Source organism: Miniopterus schreibersii (assembly GCF_964146895.1).
Source record: "Miniopterus schreibersii genome assembly, chromosome: 1".
Lineage (NCBI taxonomy): Eukaryota > Metazoa > Chordata > Mammalia > Chiroptera > Miniopteridae > Miniopterus > Miniopterus schreibersii.
In genome coordinates this window covers 159,409,896-159,430,090 of record NC_138101.1, presented here as the reverse complement: position 1 = coordinate 159,430,090, position 20,195 = coordinate 159,409,896, and the positions used below count along the sequence as shown (strand labels likewise).

The window sequence follows — 20,195 nt, the reverse complement described above, 5'->3', positions numbered from 1 at the left end:
CATACTGACAAGTCCAAACGGGAGACACGGCAATTTGCACGGAGAGATGGCAATCAGACACAGGAGAGTACCGGTGCTGGATGACTTGAGCAAAGAACAAATGATAAAGGCAGAGCTGGGCAGTTTATGTAAAAATCCCATCACATCGCCTAAAAAAAGACACCTGAAGCAAGCGCTTAGTCTCAGACAATTCTAACAAATTCGCCCCTAACGACCGGAGGCAGATAGGAGTGGGGGGTGCCAGCTCGCCTACCTTGGCGCAGGCCACAAGCTGGGAGGTGGAGAGGGCACACTGGGTGGCAGCGGCAATCACCCTGTTCTGCAGAACCGTGTCTTCAGCCACTTGGGCAACATTCTTTGCCTTCAGCACCAACATGGCAGCGGCATTGGCAACAGCTTTGGCCAAACTCATTAAAACATCCTAAGAAAAAACAAAAACCTAGTCATTCACTTCTTTTCTCTCCCAGTGACCCTTCAGGAAAATAAAATGCGATATCCACTTAATCACTGTGTTAGAATCCATTTGACCTTTTCCGTGCAGTGATTCGAATACTATGTTTGCACTTATTTTTCTGAAATGTGAACTTACCTCTAGAGCTAATTAAGGAAGGAAACTCACATCCGAATAACATAGTCTCCTATATGTTCATTAAGTAGCATAGGTTTAAATCTAAAACAGGTTAATCTGAAGAAACGGTTTTTACTTGAACCACTGATTAACATTCACGCCCTTATCCAATACTGAGAGTCACGTCTCTTGAATGTGGTCGATGGGGTGGATCAAGGTGCCAAAATGCACCCGCCGGGCATGGCTCAGCGGTTGAGCGTCGACCTAGGATCCAGGCGATCGGGGTTCGATTCCCGGTCAGGGCACATGCCCGGGTTGCGGGCTGCAGCCGATCAATGACTCTCTCATCATTGATGTTTCTATCTCTCTCTCTCTCCCTCTCCCTTCCTCTCTCTGAAATCAATAAAGATATTAAAAAAAAAAAGATGTCAAAATGTATCCAGATGCCACGAATACTATGTGCTGTAGGAAAAATAGAATTCATGGCCTCCAGATCATCATGCGCCACTGTAACTTGAAAATTTATTTTCTGGATTCCTGCTTTGCACAAGGATCCAAGTGACCACCACAAATTCAGCCACATCTTTGCCTCCAGAGGGCAACGCTGGACACGCACAGACCACACCCACCGCTCGGGAGCTGGGGGATGCTCTGAATGTTATTCTCAGTGTTCCGTAGCCTTCCGCAGGGGATGACAGTATTATGAAAAGTGGGCAGGGAGCCTACATAAATAAACTAGCTACGGGCTGTGTAGCTACAGCTATGACCTCCCTGAAGATGCAAGGAGCTTTGAGCCTTTAAAGATCCGTTTATGCTTCAACTCAACAAAAAGGCATTCTGCCTGCAGGATGGAGCATCCTTTGATTTCGTCTACAGCTTTGTTACCCATCTGTGTGACCTGAAGAACCACCACCGTTATATCTTTGCTTTTAATACTGAAGGTAGTTTATTTGGTTTGGAAATGCCTTCCCAAACGTATCCCAAACATAGGAGCCACTTTTATTTTGAACAAACGTGTGAAGACTTTCTCCCACAGGAGATGTGGTCAGATGTCTTTATTAATTCATCAGATGATAATGAAAAGCACTTTGAGTCCGAATGCAAAGGGCACCCACAGGGTCTCTACAAGATTTCTTATGAGAAAATAAATTGGAAAGTCTGTTCGACCTGCACAATGTTACACAGAGCAAAGGCTATACACCATCCAGGCAAATTGGAAACCACCTCGTAAGCAGATTTTAAAATGGACAAAACCAAGCAGTCTTAAAGGAACAGTTCAATCCAGTTTTTTTAGGGTCTCTGATGTTTACTGGATGTCCACGGAAAAACCAAACCCTCTGGTGCCAAAAGTTGAAGAGGTCTTTGGGATCTGACTGGCATTTGTCCCCCAGACAACTTTTAAAAATTGCTCCCAACACAGCATGCAAAGTTAGAGCTCTTGGACACCTATATCTCAAAGCTCAGTGAAAACCCAACTTGAGTGTCACAAATTATTGACAAGATTTAGGAGAACAGCTTTCCAAAGGGTCACAGTATTCCTTCTCTTGCTATGAACCCGCCTTCGCACAGAGGGACCAAGATTTGGTCATGCAGACACATGATTGTTCTAAAGGGCTTTGTTCGACTCATTTATAGAAATCCCATTCCTCCTATTAATTTTGTCCAAAAAAAATACAGTTAGAAAAAGAATGTGATACTACAGCTATAGCTGCTGACAAGGCCTTTGTCAAACTTTTCAACAAGACCACTATTATGTAGCTCATGTAAAATAAATCTTTGTTAAGTCTGGGAACATGCAGTACATTGAGGACCCAAAGAAAAGCCCTGAGATAGGATCTCAAGAATCTGAAAACGAGAGAGCAAGAAATCCAATGTCAGTAAGCCAAGGGCTACTCCTAACTGGAGAGGCTGCAGGATCACCTTACTATACCGCTGTTTACCCGGAGACCTTACAGAAACAGAAAACGTTCAGGTCAGGCCTCTTCTGGTAAGAAAGCCTCGGCAGGACCAGGCCTTGAACCCGAACCTGAACCGGCTGCCCTCGCACATCTGAATAGCAACAGACATTGAGAGCAGTTTGCATTTATATGTGATGAAATTGAGGAGAGTAAGCTGACCGCTTCAACACAACTACGCCTAGAAAACCAACTGCTGAATCTCATATTTATGCAATTCCTAAGTACCTGCCTACAAAGAATCATCTACTCTAATACAAAAAGCAAAGGGCTTTTGGGATCTAAGGAGAAGTCAGGATGCAGACACAATTAGCTTGGATTTAGTGGGACATTCCAGGAATAGGGATTGTGGGTCTCGCCCTCCATCATGACGTGAATGTTCGAGCTCTGATGTGTTACTGTGTCGCAGGATATGAATCAGTCCTACGGCTGCACCACCGCAGGGCTGTGGGAGCAGAGAAGAAAATACACCTGCGGATGAAGTTGCCTGTTTCGTGTATCACAGGATGCATGGTCAAGTCTCTGTGACCAGTGCATCTTGTGTTGATAAAAGCTGGTAGCTCTAAATAGAATGGTATGCAAAACTGCCACCCACGAAGCAAGAAACTTAAATGCTAGAGTAAAGCTGAATTGATCTTTTTATTCTGAATTCTACAGAATTCCCAAACAGTGAACTATCATAGGATTTGGAAAAGGGCATCTTCCAGAGGACCTGGGCTTGAACTGTAACAATTTAATTAAAATGTATTGATAAATAACTTTCAAAATTAAGACCTTAAGAGAAGGAGAAAGAGGAGTGAAGGGTATCTGCCCACAAGTATGTGCGAAGAGAAGCTCGTGTGAGCCGGAGGCTCCCAACAGCAGGCCTTGGCACCTCATCTGTGGTGGCCGGCAGCAGAGGCAGACAAGAGCAGATCTCGTCTGAGCTGGCAGGGCATCAAAGCAGCTGCAAACAGTGGCTACAGCTGCTCACCAGAGGACAAACAGCACACGTCCTTGGCATTGAAAATGAAGGGTGACAAAAAGATACTTCTTCACCATGCTTGTGGTTTCAGATGACACAGACAGATGACACAGACAACAGACCCACCTCTGAATAAAGGAAGGCCTGTGCTCTGTGTGAGCACAGCGTTCAGGAGCGTGTGTCACTCTCATATGTGGACTTTAGGGTGATAAAACTAAAAACCACCCCCCGCCCTGGCGGGGTGGCTCATGTGGTTGAGCATCAATCCTGTACACCAAAAGGTCGCAGCTTCAATTCCCGGTCAGGGCACATACTCAGGTTGTGGGTTCAATCCCCGGTCGGGACACGTGCGGGAGGCAACTGATTGATCTTTCTGTCTTTCTCTCTCTCTCTCTCCCCCCCCCTTTCTCTAAAATCAATTTAAAAATTTTTAAACAGTTTCCAAATAGATAAAACAAGATTGGCCCTGAGTTTGTCATTATGGAGGCTGGGTGGTGGACATAAGGGAGTTCATGGTACTATCCCCTTCACTTCTGTTTCAAGAATGTCCAGCATATTGACCAGTGAGAACAGTTAAATAAGTGTTTTACAATGATGACTGTAAGTGAAATTAGTTTCTCAATTAAAAAAAATATATTTTAATTAACACACAAAGACTTCACCCCCAAGATAATCCACCCCAATCTTATTCTTGACAGCTCAAGGAAGATTTGGTTTTGCATGGCATTTTACCGGTTTGGATCTAGACCATTGCTTAGGCTCCTTTCCAAGATTATGGGCTGCAGATATCTTACTTGGAATCGCTCATCAGTCTCATTCTCTCCGATCTGTCTCAGAAGATCCCCACTGGCCTGTCCAATGCTTCCAGCAGCCGTCAAAACTGTCTGTCGGGGCTGTGAACACAGAACACACATTGGTTGGGAAGGAAATGCACTTCCTGTGCAGTGCCAACAGACAGGGCAGTGCAAGGAGGGGAGGGGAACCTGCCTATTGGCTCCTCCTGCACCTAAATGAGAGTCTCCAACTACCTTCCAGGCAGGAGACAAGCGCCCTGGTGAAATCTGTGCAAGGAAATGCCTGAGGCCTCACACACCAGTGGATTTGAAACGTTCAGCTGGTGGGAAGGTGATTCGTGCTTTATGGAATTTAGGATGCAAACCTCAAAACCCCTTTAAATGTGTATGTGTCATATCTGTTGATTTCTGAGGTTATATCTCATCATGTACTTGGGGATGGCGGGGATGAGAAGGGAGGATTCCTACTAAGAGCACAACCAGTCCTGAATGTCGAACCATAGATTCTGCACCCAGTTCAACAACTGCAAACTCTACAGCGTGATAACATGCCCCATGAGGACGGAAGGAAGAGTCCCACCCCTGGTACCCAAAGGCTGCACCTGTCCCAGCAGAGCCTGAGCGACTGCTTGGCCCAGGAGCTCACCTCTCCAGAAGTAGGCTGCACCGCTTTCAGCAAGTCCGACACCGCCCCAGCGAGGGTCCTTGCAGCTCTGAGCAAGTCCTCCCCGCTGCCCAGGTCGTCGTCCATGAGGGCAGCCAAGAGCTTCACGCCCTTGGACATCTCCGTCAGGTTGGAAGATATGGTGGTGATTGCACATCCCACAGCTGTGTAGTCAGTGTCTGCAGGGTCACCTGGGACAGAGAAGGGCATCTCCATGAAAGGAGGGCGGTGAGGAGTGAAGAGAGCCCAGGTGGGCAGGAGGGACATGGCTACATGGCAGCAGCTCGTCACCCACCGCTCGGCTGGAGTCAGACACACAGCACCGCATGCGCTCAGTGAGAAAGACGGCTCCCTGCCTCCAAGGTGCTGCTGTTCTCGGGGGGCCTTCACCCTGAGGCCGCCTACATGGAAATGCTGAGCGCAAGCACCTTTAACATTCCAACGGAAGGCTGAGCATCTCCTGGCCTTTTCATGAGGCCGCTGTCAGCAGCTCAGGGAGGTCAGCTCAGCTCTGAAACACTGTAATGCTGCACATGAAGCCAGGGTGTTTCCTGGCCCTCACTTGACAGTGCAAGGCGGGGAGCAATGCTGCACCAAGGAAGACTACGACTGGACAAGACAGAGGGGAATGCAGGACGGATCTCGTCGCTCAGACTGTAAGCTCCCAGAAGGGAGAAACTAGCCTCAGCATACTTTGAAGTACATCCAACATATTGATGGACAATGAGAGGAGCTCCGTAAGTGCTTTTTAATGGTGATGCATGATACAGACACAAAGGAATGAGATGTTCCCCACATCTCTCCTGGGTCAGTGGGAGAAAATGCCTGAAGCACTCAGGGTGCCTAAAAATAGACTGTCGTCTCATAATATGAAAATCTGTTTCAATCAAAGTACTTTTTTTTTATGTTTTAAACAAAACCACAACATACCACAAAGCCCTCGGGGTCTTACCGGCAGTGAGGTTAACAACTGAAGCTGTTCCAGCTGTGATGGCATCGACTTGAGAGTGGATTTCATGTTTGGATTCGTCAACTTTATTCTGAACCCAGACCCTAGACGCCTGCAAAACCAGACAAGCACATGACACAATCACTGCACAGAATTACCCAGGAAACCAGAGGAGTCCTGCCATAAAATGAGACCAGCATTTTGGCTACGCTCACTGGGCCAGCACCAATGAGGCCCTTAAGTCATCTTAAACAATATCTATAACAGGCCTCTTGCTCCCTCATTGAGGCTAAACTGTATGTAAATTCTCCATGTTTCTTATACTGGTTACTTTTTTTTAACTTTTAAGATCTTAGAAAAATTCTATTTAGGTGAATTCAATAAAAATGAGAATAACTGATGTCTTGTGATAATACTGCATGTTAGCACCAACAATTATTGCTAATGTATACCTTGGTTTTAGAATGAGGGTGTTTCAGCTTGTGAGTCTTCTCAGTCAGCATGGGGACTGTCTTCTGTTTACAACATGAACGTCATGTAGATATGACACCTTTCCTGGCAGGATTCCGGGGGGAGGGCAGTTAAGACCCCTGTTCTGGTATGACCTTAGGCAAATTATGTCCAGGTCCTGCACCTCACATTTCTTACACTGTAGGAACTCAATGGTCTTTAACAACCTTCCCAGCTCCTACAGTTTATGTTCACATGAACCTATACACAGCAAATTATCTTTTCTGGCATTTCTGGACTAAGCCAACAAATGACCATTTATACTGATAATGGCAACCCTACAGAAATATAAGGCTCTGATCTGCTTCCTAAAACATTCCAAAAATATCAATCTAGGTTGAGGATGTGTCTAGCACTAATAATATTTTTTACATATTAATTTTTTGAAAATTGGTGAAGCAGGAATGTTAAATCCAAGTACATTAAAACTCTATCTTACAATTGTGCTGAATTTGGGAGTCTGCCATATGTTTAACTCTGAAGTTCCCCAGGGCAAAATGTTTAATGATTTTGGGCACTTGGAAGACACGGCACTGAGGACAGCAGCACCCTGCGTGTATACAAATATACAAATGAACAGCGCGGCGTTCAGGGAGAACTGGGAGGCAGCTTGTCCTGGCTGGACAAGACGAGCTACAAATTGTATCTTGGTTCCGGCCCCTATGATGGCCCCGTCAGTCCTAAAACAGGGATTTTCAACCCTGGCTGCCCAACAGAATCACCTGGGGAGGTGGAAAAGCACCGATACTCAGGCCCCACCCCCAGCGACACAAACTTGTTTGGCTTGAGTCTCAGGCTTTGGCCTTAAATCCCCTCAGGTGATTCTAATGTGCAAAGGAGGGCTGAGAATAACTAAAATGTAGATTCTGATTCCGAAGTTTGGGGAAGGTCTAGGATTCTGCGCTCCTCCAAATCCCCAGGTGTTGCCAATGCTGCCGGCCCCCCCCATCATGATGGGCACAGCAAAGGGCTGGGTGATTTCATGCAGCTAATTACCCTGCCCTGCTGAGAAGCTCAAGAGTAGTAACCCAGTGCTTCTCAAAGCACGGTCCCCAGAAAAGTGGCAGCAGCACCACCGGAGAGCTTGCTGGAAATGCAAATTCTCAGGCCCCACCCAGACCTACTGGGTCAGAAAAAGGGGAGAGGCCCAGCAATCTGTATTTTAACAAGCCCTCCTGGTGATTCTGATGCATGCTAAAGTTTGAGAACCACTAGCAATAAAAAAAAGCAGCTAACACTCATTGAACTCTCACGTGTTAGGTGCTGTGCTAACTCTGCACGTGATTTATATTATCAAGGCCTCATGACCACACTACTTATGGGCGACAAAATGGAGGCTTGGAGGAATATGCCAGAGTCACACAGCCTCTGGGCAATGGAGCTGGAATTGAGCCCACATGATGTGACTCTAGGGTCCAACTGGTTAGCCCTCACCAGTTACTGCCAACAGCCAAGAGCACCCTATGAGTCTCTCCTCCTGTGGGTACAACCTAGAGATAATGGCTCATTATATTGGAAAAAACATAGATTTCTACTTCACCTGGCTGAATCCAGACAGAATGCACAGCCCTGTTTCCTGCCTGGGTAGACACACTGAATGGAAACCATGAACAATATTTACCATATCCTGGCCGAGAGGTGGCAGTGAGTCGAGCTCGCTGAGGTCATCCTGGGCCTGCTGGACAGCGTGCATGCTCGTATTGATGGTCCCCATGAGGGCCTGCTGGGCCGATGTCTGCACGACAGATGGACACCAGAGGTCATACCATGCTCTCATCCCTGACAGCCCTCTACACAAAACAAGGTGGAACTGAACTCTGAGTCATGTCAAAGTGGCCCAGGAAACAGCTCAACAACTGCCCAAACCACCTCCCATTGGAGAGCTTAATTAGCTGACCAGAGGCTTGGAAAAAGTCCTTGCAGGAGAGCTAAAGGGATCCAATCCTCGGGTACCGAGGACAAAAGATGCCAGGCATGGGAAACGTGTGTTACACCAGAACTTTTCCTGGTAAACAAGTAAGGATTCTACCTGAACCTACAGCCAAAATGCCTCTTCAGAGTCAAATTACTTCTGAGCTTTCAGGCTCTCCAGTTTTCAAAGAGTCCTTGCCCAATACCACAGGATCCCTGAGCAGACCCAGGAGAGACACTGTAGCAGGTAGATCATCACCGTGGAAGGAACAAATGATCCACTCGGGGGAGAGTGTGGCTCACTACAGACCTGGTCTATTTCTCAGACTCTCCAAGGGGTATCTAAGCTAATTAGCAGCTTGATGCTGCTAAGGCAGGGAAGCAGGTTTCTACCTCTGAGTCACCAGTCACATGGAGAGGCCACTGTTTCTCTTCCAGCCCAAAAGACAACTGTGACCCTAGACAGAAAGTTACCAGAGCCACCCAATTAAAAGGAAACAAGCTGAGAGTTAGGCATCAGGACTGCACAGCTGAACAGCCAGGGTCCAGATGGCAGCTAGCAAGAAAGTGGATGACACATAGCCTATCCCCACAGCTGGTGCCCCTCTCTGCACACCAGGGACGGCACCCTGAGGTGCAGGGCGAGTGCCCGGGGAGCCTCACCAGGGGGGGCATGTGGCCGCGGTGCATCTGCCCAACCATGACCTGCTGCTGCGGCGAGGGCATGCTGCCAACGTTGAAGGTCTCGGGCCCGCTAGAGCCCGAGCGCATCACGGCTGGCAGTGCCACCGAGCCGTGCTCCACCTTCCCCGTCCGGTTGAACTGCTGCTGCAGGATGGTGGACCTGTGGGGGACAGGCATTTGGTCACTGTGAGATGGCTGCTCACGTGGAGTGTCAGACACCCCAGGTGTAACGAATGTTTGCTGCTTTACGCTGCAGAGGCCAACTTAAAAGATGCACGCATAGACAGAATTGCGAACAAAGCTGCAGACTAAAATGTGCTGTGGAAGAAGCCTGAGGTGAATGCTTTTAAAATAGTAACATAAATAACCACTCCCAATGGATTTAATAGGTTCATGGTATATGCAATCAGTTGCTCTTAAAAAACACACACAGACAGTTCTATAACAATGATGTTCCAGGCATACATGAGTTTTGGATACACTGACCTATTCAGTAAATCCTACTGAAATAGCATTCATTCAATAAGTATCTACTGTGTGCCAGTTTCTATTCTAGATGCTGGGAATATAGATCATTTATCCTTAGCTTGAAGAAAGAAGTATGAAAATAAACTTAAAGAAAGTCTCCCACAGCTTCCATCCCTTCCTACAGGTCCAATGCCATTGACCATGGAGGGTGTTCAAACACCCTTGGAGCCAAGATGACGGGTCAGACTGGTACCTCTTCCAGATGATTTCGTCCTAAGTCTGGGAAGACTCCTAGGACATCCAGTAAAACGCAATATGTCAATTTTTTACGTCTTAATATTTTCTTCAAATGAATGGTGAGTGCAGAAGACTTTGAGCATATGAAGTGAAGAATTCTGAGGATGGCATATCTGCCTCAGTAGCCCAGTGGACAGACCCACAGGGGTAGTCTGGGGGAGTCTGTGTGCGTGTATGGGAGGGTTGGTGAGCACTAGCATTTAGGGGCAGGGCCTCTGTCAATAATCAAAATAAAACATATAAGAAGGTATTATCATTATTCCCATTTTATAGATGAGATCAAAGGGGCAGAGACCACAAGACCACAAATTAAAAGAACAGCCCCAAGATTTGAACCCAAAGTTTGGCTCCATAGTCTATGGTCTTAACCACCCCCCTCTGCTGCATCGTAATATATATATATCAAGTGCGGCTGGAGCAAGTGGTCCATACACAGTAACACCTCCACTGGCTGATCCCTCCCCCTAAGGGGACAGGATCAAAAAAAAGCTCACTCTCCAGCCCTTTGATGAAAAAGATGCAGATTACGGGATTTACATCAGAAAGGCAGACCAGGACTCCTGAATATTCACGGTCTCTGAAGAGGAAGATGGAGTTAAACACATCTTGTTTAGTGTCTCCCTGAAACCCTGAGCCCCCAGCTCCCTAGACACCCATACCAGTGGTCTAGGACCACACTTCAATAGGCAAGACTCATCTCCACCATCCACTACCATCTCCTCCGCGGGAAGGGCTTGGAGCAGCAGGCCCAGAGCTGGCAGGGGCACACCCGCCAGGCAGCGAGAGGGTGGTTCTCCAGCTCTTCACAACACTTACTTTTTTGGGGAAACGGACTCTTCTAACATAGTTGACTCCTCATCGCCCTCTAGTCCAAATCTATCTTTACTTTGTTTCTGGAGGTAAAACAAGATACAAGATGAAAATCAGCAGGTCTTTACACAGAACCTTTTAAAAGGTGCCACACAAGCAAAAATGTTGAGGTTTATACCAAATTCCTTACATTGGATATTTAATAAGTTACGGGGGGAAGGGGGGGAACAAAGGCAATAATAACAATAAAAAAGAAACAAATTATTTAATATACAGAGATAATGTCTTCTGCATTTATTATTGCACAGACCTAATTTTATATAGTTAAAATCAAGACATGGATATTCATATTCTAGTAGGACTTGGTTATTTGAATGGGCTGTATCTAAAAGCTCTAGAGAATCTGTCTGTATACCACTATGGCATATAACCCTATTATATTTGGGGAGTAAAAATGACAACATGAAAAACGCAAAGGATATTTTCTGACCCTCAGTATGGGTTTCTATGGAGGCTGGAAAGTCTAATGTAACTACACAGGGAGGAAGGTGCCAAGGGGTTAGTTAGGTTCACTCATTAGCTAAGTGAGGCACTATCACTAATTACCCAGCAGTAAATGATACAGATAATCTGCAGCAAAATCAGAAATTCTCATAGGACTTTGAGGTCAAAGACATCAAAGATTAAATTAGTGAATCAAGTACTTCAAATAAGGTGTGTCCCCTCCCAGCCCAGGTAGCTACAGCGTCTGAACCGAGTCTTTAATAAAGGAGCCTTGCCTCTCCAATTTGAGTCAGCAGAAAATACCTTTTTGAGGATGATATCAATGTAGCCTGCAATCAGCTGGGATATTTGCTCTCCCTCGGTGGTCTGTACCGAATAGTAACTTTCCTGATACTCCCCAAAATCCTGGGGGCGGAAAAAGAGCATTAGAAGAAATGTAAATAAATTAGATATATCAGCAGTTTTAGAGGTGAAAAGGTCCAGGTTCAAGATGCCATAGACTCCAACATCCCTGCTCTCCCAACCAAATACCCAAAAACGTACCTGACAAACAATGGTAAAAGGGCTCCGAAAGCGAAAAAGGCGAACTAGCTGAGGACCTCAGGACTTGAGAAGCCACATCTTGTGACTTCTTGGGTTTTATTTTATATCCCTTTACCCCTAAGGTTGGGTGCCAGATAGGCCTGACGCTTGGAACCTCCAACAAGCAGTTTCTGAAAAGCCTGTTCTCTCTGGCCAAAGGACCAGAAAGGGGAAGCCCAACAGAGACCTAGCTGGGAGTCCCAACCCAGCCCCACAGCCTGGGCTGGCATTCCCTGGCAGCCGCAGGGCAGGGCATCCCGGCCCCTGTTCCACCACCAGGCAGGCAGGTGGCCTCATCCTTCCGCAGCCGTGGCCACAGTGAAGTCCTGTGTCTCCCTGTCCTCCACCCAGTAGGTAATAAGACTCAGGTCCAGTGGCTTCTGCCTCCCTTCAAGAGGCCACCACAGCAGGTGTCCTGGGTAAGTGCCTTCTTCCCTCACAGACAGCAGCAACAAGGTTTGAGCAAGAATCCCAGCAGTGTCAAAAGAACACAGTGGTCCAGAATAGCACTGCAAAGTTCAGAAAACGGGCCGTCATTGCAACTAAAGCGCACAGAGCTAGGCTAGGATACTGCACACTAAATCTACATAAGGCGACTGGTAAAATAGAAGGTTTATATAAGATCACGGGTCTTCTAATATACAACCAAAATATCTAGGATTCAACTCAAAATCACTATTTATATCCAGAACCAGGACAACTACAACATGAATAAGAAAAGATAAGCAATTGATGCCAATACTGAGATGAACTGGATGTTAGAATGATCTGATACGGGTTTTAAAGTAGCCATCATAAAAAAATGTTTCAACTATCAATTAGAAATTCTCCTGAAACAAATGAAAAGATTAGGAAGTTTCAAAAAAGATATGTAAGTCATTAAAAAGGACCCAATGAAAATTATACAACTGAAAAATTTAATAGCCAAAATAAAAAAAAACCAGGATAGGCTAAATAGTCGCATGGAGATGAGAGAGGAAAGAATCCGTAAAACTCAAGTTAGTAAATCAGAACATTAGGGAGAAAACAGAACAAACAGAGCTCCAAGGATCTACAGGACAATAACAAAAGATCTCACTCCCAGAGGGAGAGAACATGTAAGACCAAAAAAAAGTAGTTGAAAAAATACTGGCTGAAAACATCCCAAATTAGTGAATGCCATAAACCTACAAAATAAAGAAGGTAAGCAAAGCCCAAATAGAAGAACCCCTAAGAAATCCACACCAAGAACTTAAAAAAAAAATTATTTAAGTGAAACAAGGAAGGGCATAGAAGCAGCAACAGGAAAGCCCAGGCTGAGCTGCTCTGGCTCACTGGGAAGTCAGAGAAAAGGGGGCCTTGGAGACAGGTTCAGGGGTTAGCCCCAGACTAGCTGCCACTGCCCATCGCTCCCCTGGTTGCAAGTGTCCTGGGGTCCCTTGGAGTTTAGGAGATACGTCTGTGGGGGAGGGAATGGCATGGGAGTGCTCCCCGAAGGGAGAGCATGCCCACACCAAGAACTTATGAAAACCAGGGACAAAGGAAAATATTTGAAACAGCCATAGAAAAGTGACACATTATCTAGAAACAAACATACTATCTACAAATGAACCTGAACGACAGAAAATCTAACCTGAAACCATGGAGGCCAGAAAGAAGTGGTGTGACATTTTTCAAGTGCTAAAAAATAAGAACTGTAAATTTCAAATCCTGTATCAGGCAAAATTAACCTTCGCAAATAAAGGGGAAATAAGGACATTCTCAGATTAAAAAAACAAAACTAAGAGAATGTGTTGTTAGCTGACCTACCTTTTAAAAAATGGCTAAGGGAGTCTCTCCGAATATAAGAAAATGGTAACAGAAGGAGGCTGGAAAGTTTGAAAGGAAAAGAAACACAGGATAGATAAAAATAGAAATAAATGTAATAGACTATCCTTTACCTCATAAGATCTTTAACTCATATTTTAGGGTTGAAGCAAAAGTTACACCACCATCTCATGTGGTGTTCAATGCACATAAAATATTCAAACAATTTAACTCAAAAAGGGGGAGTGTAAAGAGACCTACATGGAAGTAAGGCTTCTACACTTTACTTAAAGCGGTAAAACAATGACACCAGTAGGCTGTAATTAATTTCATGTGTGTATGGTAACAACTACACAATTACTAAGAACACCTTACACAGAGATACACTCAAAAACATAAAGAAAAATGGAACTCTAAAAAATGTCCAAGTAACCCACAGGAAGGCAAGAAAAACAGAGGAAAAAGAAATAAAGGGAATAAGTAGAAAAAAAATTATAAAATGGTAGACTTAAGCCCTAACATATCAAAAATTAGCTAAAACTACAAATGGTTTAAACATGCCAATTAAAAGACGGACAGACACTGACAGGGTGGATTTAAAAAACCAACAAACCACAACCCAATGCTATGCTCTCTACATGAAACGCATTTCAAACATCACAATATAACTAGGCTGAAAGTAACAGGGTGGAAAATATATGACATGCGAACATTCATTTAAAACCTGAGTGGCTATATTAAGATAAAAAAGGTTTGAGAGTAAAAAAATGTACTAGGAAGAAAAAAAAAAGTAACAATAAAACAATTTCTCCGTTAAGACAATAAAGGAAACTTAGATGCATAGAAACCAAACAGTGGGCTTCAAAATGCATGAAGCAAAAAGTCACAGAGATGGAAGGAGATACGGGAAAAGCCAGAGTTGTCGTTAGGAATTGGTGGACTAACCAGATGGAAAATCAACAAGGCTAGCGAAGGCTGGAACGCCACCGTTACCGCACAGGATGCGCCTGGCGTTTACGGAGCGCCCCACTCACCAGCAGAGTCACATTCCTTTCAGTCACTCAGAGAACATTCTCCAAGAATGACCATATCCTAGGATATGAGACAAACCTTAAAATGCTAAGAAGTAAAATTATATATTATATGTTCTTTGACCGTAATACAATCAAAGTAAAAAAATCAATAACGGACGGCAGGAAAAGCTCCAAATACTTGGAAATTAAATTAAGGCTAGAAATAGGAAGGAAACAAATATAAGTATAAATTGAACCTTATACTCCAATAAAAATAATGATAATTCACTGTTTGTTGCTTGAGGTAGTTACTGAGATTCGTGACTATTTATTTTTAGGTAAAATTTTGTTTTTAAAGAAGCAGTACTTGGACCTAGTCTAAAAGGCCAATATTACTATAGGTGTGCAATAAAACATAGCTGTCCCCGCCCTACACATTCCTGCCTTCACTTTCTGTCCCCCACCCCCACCGCAGAGAGCCCCTTTCAACCCTTTGGAAGCAGTTTCTTCCAATACAAGTCCTCACTTAGCATCACTGACAGGTTCTGTGACTTTATGGGAAACAATGTCTGGAAACAAATCTTACCAAAGGCGAATTGATACAAATAAGAGTTAAGTTCCTACGGCATCTTATCAACGTTATAATGAAATGATGTTACCTGAGGGTTTGCTGTATTTCTAAACAACATGTTTATATTAATTTCTTGATTTAATATAAAGTGAGAACGTAGTTCTCTAAGGTTGAACACTCATTTTTAAGGGCCGTGCAGGTACAGCTGTTACTGACGATAGTAAGAAAGAAGGTATGTTTTCTGAAGGTTTCTTCCAAGTGGCGTGAGTCTATCAATCGATGATCAACTTAGATAACTGATTACTCTTTCCAAGGCCACTTCCTTACAACTTTTTTTCTGATGCCCTATGATGAGATCTTGCCTCAATGCCAACTGATAATTTGAGTGTTAAGTAGAGCTAAAGAACAGTCCACTTCAAGAGTTGGGAAGAAACTGACAAATCTTAATGTTCCTTTTATTTCTCTTATTGCTCAACTTGCCCTATTAATTCCCTCATGTACGTGTGACTATTCGTTAAGGCTACACAGTTATACTCTGCTTAGAGCAGACACTGAGGCTCGGAGGAGGAGCGCAGGGGTCTGAGGGCCTAGGACGGAAACACACTGCTCATGTTTTCCATGTATTTCACCCTGGGCATTTCATCATTATCATGTCATTGGACCCCAGCAACTCTGGGAAACAGGTATTACTATCCCCATTTTACAGCTGAGGAAATGAAGGCTCAGAGAGGACAGGTAACTTGCGCAAGGCCACCGAGCTGGGAAATGACAAGCTGGGTTTGAATACTCCCCAAAGTCCACTACAGGGCATGTTCTCTTTCCAGGCAGGCTGGGAAAACACCCCTCAGCAAGAGCTCACGGTTCTTAGGAACTTCAACAACTAGAGATGAAGAGGGAGCCTTTGTGTGGGCCTCAGGGCGTTCGAGTTTCCGTAGGGAATGCTGGGGATGGCATCAGGGGAACAGAAGGCTGAGAGAGGCTCTTTGTGGTGAAGGAGCTGAGATGGTCTTACTTAAAGCACCAGAGAGGAAGGGGTGCCAAGGAGACCCAGCTTTTGCCATCTCCATCAGCTCTGGACCAGTCCCCAGCCCGCCCCATGGACTCGCCATCCATCCCTCTCCACACTGCTCGCTGACACCAGGGAAACCCAGGGGCTTGTATTGTGTCTCCTGCCCCGTGATATTGCCCGAGGCCACGTGTCCCCCCCCCCCCCCCGCTGCCCTCGGCCAGTCCCTACCAAGGTGAAGCTCTTGGGCGAGGCTGCCCAGCGCTTGACCGTGGTGAGCGGCCACTCCTGCAGCACCTCCTTGGTCTTCTCGTCCACGCGCATCACGGAGTCCTTGGTGATCCCCAGCAGGCGGGGCACCAGCTTGTTCTTGCCTTTCATCTTTTCCTGAAACAGGAGATGCCAAGAGTCAGTGCTCTTCCTCTCAATCCATCTGATCTTGCCAAATAACCAGTGATTTTGCAATGCTTTCCCTGTGATCAACTTACATACACCGTGTTTCAAAATAGGCAGGGCTGCTGACTCTTAAAAATCTTTTATGATTATTAGTTTTAATAATTTTTAAGAAACTGTAATCATGCCTATTAAAATAATGGATCCCTACTCATCACTCACGCCAGAACAAATTCGAAATAGGTTGATAATTTAGGAGAAACATACAGGTGAATATGTTTGTGATCGCTGGGTGGGAAATGACTTTTTAGTAAAAACACCAAAGTAAAATTAAAAAAACATAAAGGAAAAGATTAATAGCTTTAACTACAAAATATATGGACTTCCGTAAATCTGAAAAAAGAGAGAGTTAGGAGAAAAAGAAAGAAACCTCACCACATACAAAATGGAAAAGCAAGCAACCGGGGAATAAATATTTACAACAAATACAAAAATAAAAAATTTCATATATTTTGTATGTGAAATCAACAATAATAACTAGCAAATAACATTTTCATGTATATAAAAGGCAGATTAAAAAAAACTAATACTCAGAATTGAAGAAGGTATAAAGGGGAACCACGATTGATGGGGATTGAAAATGGCAAAGCCTTTGTGGAAGAAGATGTGTCAGTAACGATCCAAAGCTTTAGAAATGTTTCTACTGTAGACACATCTTGCTTTTAGCAACTTATTCAAAAACAAGTTATAAGTGGGTGTGAAGATAATGGTGCAAGAAGGCTCGCCTGGAGTTTACCATAGTGAAAAACTAGAACTAACCAAATTTTCAATAATAGGGGATTTGATTACGGTACATAAGTAACAGACCACTCTCCAACTCATATTATAGGAAAACAACTGGAATCATGGCAATAAAGTATTCACAATATATGACGAAATAAAAAACAAAACCGTTTGCACAGCACAGTCCCTACAGGAAATAAAATTTTAAGCATAAATTTTAATTAAACATATTAAAAGATAATTAAAAAAATAAAATTTCATTATGTGATAAAATGGTGGCAATGACCATCTCATGTGATTTGTATTGTTTTTTGTGTGCTTTTCCTCATATCCAAAATTTTACTTAGTGCACATCTTTCTGTTGTCAGGGGGGAAAAACTCGAACTTTTCCAATAACATTTGCTATAACCGAGCAATGCCTACGCCACAATTCTCCAAGGAATACATGTACAAATGAGCACACACACAGTGTGTATATATAAGTGGGCGTGAGTACGTGGGGACAGGCACTCAGCACAGGGCAGGAGTGTGCCATGTGTTAGAAAATATTTTCCGTTCATTTTCAAAGCGTCCTCTAAACATTGGCAGCATCGGCGGCGGCATCGTTGTCATCCCTGATTTGAAGTGGAGGCCCAGCAGCTCACCAGGGCAGCCAGCAGTGAGTGGAAAAGCACGATTAGAGCTCAGATTTGAGTAGCTCAAAAATACCCCCGGCTTCAAAGGCAGGCTGCCGGCCACGGTGCGCTTCTGGTGGACGCAATCAGACAAACGCAAAAAGCACCCTCTCCTCCCCCATGGGCAGCTCATAAACTGTCGGATGGTGAAGGTCATAGCGCACCTCCAGCTCCCCCCGGGGGAGGGGATAACAGCCTCGGGAACCTGCCCGTCCGAGGAGGGGTCTAGGCATTGTGAGAGCCTCCCAATCCTTATGAAAAGCAGAGGCGAGTCAGACCCTCTGTGAAGAGAGGGCGGTTCCTCAAAAGGTGAAATCAAGGCAGGCAGAGGATGCCAGTTAGTCTAACTTGGCTTCAGGAGCCACATGGTCACAGGTGGAGGGGCCCGGGCAGCTAGGTTAGTCACACGGGGGGAAATGAGATGGTGGTCAAAGGGGACAAACTTGTAGTCATAGGAGGAATGAGTTCTGGGACCTAACGTACAGTTACTGTGACCACAGTTAACAATACTGTATCATATACTTGAAAACTGTAAAGAGAGTAGATCTTAAATGTTCTCAACATAACAATAATAAAAAATGGTAACTATGTGAGGTGCAGGATATAACAAACCTCACTGTGGTAATAATTTTGCAATATATACATGTAACAATTCATCACACTGTATTTCTTAAACTTACAGTGTTATATGTCAATTATATCTCAGAAAAGTTGGGGGGGGATGGCATGTGATCGTTTTATATGAAGCCACTGAGGTGTTTGATAAAATTCAGCACCCACTCAATATAATTATTGCTTTAAAATGCTGGGCTATGTGCACTTTCTCAAAGAGTATATCCAACCTACCATCAGTGTCCCACTGAATAGAGAAATGCTAGACAGGAACCTATAAAAATTGGGATCTGAACAAGTTACCCTTTAACATCTTACCCATCAACATTATTTTGGAAGTTCTGGAAAATGCAGTATGATACATATATTTTTTCAAATTTTAAGCATTACTTTAGAAAATGAAGGAACAAATTTACTTATTGCTATGACTGTTTATCTTGTAACAAGATACCAGAATCATTTTTGAACTACTTACTTTGAAATAATCATAGATTCATAGGAAGTTGTGAAAGCAATACAGAAAATAAAAAAATCAGATACAACAAGTGTGTGTCATAATGAAGAGAAATTGAAGCCCTAACACACTGCTGGTGGCCCCTTTAGAAAATAGTTTGGAAGTTCCTCAAACAATTAAACAAGGAGATAACATATATCCCAGCAATTCCACTTGTAGGTATATATACCCAAGATAATTCAAGGCATACATCCACAGAAAAAGTACATGAATGCAAACAGCAGTATTTAGTCCATAGGTGGAAACAGCCCAAATGTTTATCAGCTGATGAATGAATGAACAAACAGCACACTATTTATTTCTCTAAATTTACTATATGCATCACTGAAACTGTGTGTGCAATCTGATGGAAAATGTTGAGGATGCAAGAAATAAATTTCATACACGAAGGACTTCAAAAAAACTCAAAATAGATGGAAAGTGATGCCCATATCAGTGAACATGACAACAATTTAATCTCTGTCCCTACGATGTGTTGGAACTCATCTGCCACCTGTTGCCCTTCAAAATAATGAAAAAAAAGGAGCTTGTTCTTCTAAAACAAGCAGATCTCACCCTGTGCTCATGATGGGGATGGGGAGCCAGCATGGTGAATGCAGGTCAAACAAGGTCACCCTAGCTAAGATAGCACAGCCCAGTGGTTAAGAACATGGGCTTTGGAGTCAGAGAGGCCTGAATTCAAGTCCTTACGCTGTAGCTGAGTCATCCCATCTTCCTGGGTTTCTGTTTTATCTTTTTTAAAACAAGTTAATAGTAATAGTTCTGCCATCGTTGTATTGCTGATAGATTTAAATAAGGTATGTCTATTATTTATTAAATGTTATTATTACTAATTGTCAATATTATTATTATTAATATTGGGAAACGGAGTCATTATTACCTAGAAGGCATCAGCAACATCCAAAAATTCATTGACAAGTTAAAACTTCCACTAAATATAAGAAACTCAACTTCTTAACTATGTTTCTTAGAAATGAAGTGATTCACCCATGTTTTCCTCATTTGCAAGGGCCTGATATTTTCTGGTGTAAAACTGAGAGCAGCTGAAGGCAAGAGAGGACTAAAATAGAGTGTGCGAGCTCACGAAGCACAACGCGAGAAACGAAGCTAATGGGAGGGTGTTTCAGTCAGCCTCCCTCTGAAATTCACAGGCTGAGCTTAAAACAACCACCTCCTTCTTCTAG

The 20,195-nt window shown here is 43.9% G+C and overlaps 1 protein-coding gene across 2 annotated transcripts in view; it reads right to left on the bottom strand.

Moving 5' to 3' along the window:
- Positions 1-20,195, bottom strand: part of TLN2 (talin 2) — a 392,818-nt gene that overhangs the window by 125,957 nt on the left and 246,666 nt on the right. For both annotated transcript variants that reach the window (XM_081132101.1, XM_081132102.1), the window contains exons 12-20: positions 16,267-16,422; positions 11,382-11,483; positions 10,581-10,657; positions 8,979-9,159; positions 8,026-8,139; positions 5,898-6,006; positions 4,928-5,136; positions 4,282-4,380; positions 254-421 (exon numbers count right to left, since the gene is read on the bottom strand). In XM_081132101.1, coding sequence (XP_080988227.1) covers positions 254-421; positions 4,282-4,380; positions 4,928-5,136; positions 5,898-6,006; positions 8,026-8,139; positions 8,979-9,159; positions 10,581-10,657; positions 11,382-11,483; positions 16,267-16,422 — 1,215 coding nt within the window. The remainder of the gene's footprint in view (positions 1-253; positions 422-4,281; positions 4,381-4,927; positions 5,137-5,897; positions 6,007-8,025; positions 8,140-8,978; positions 9,160-10,580; positions 10,658-11,381; positions 11,484-16,266; positions 16,423-20,195) is intronic.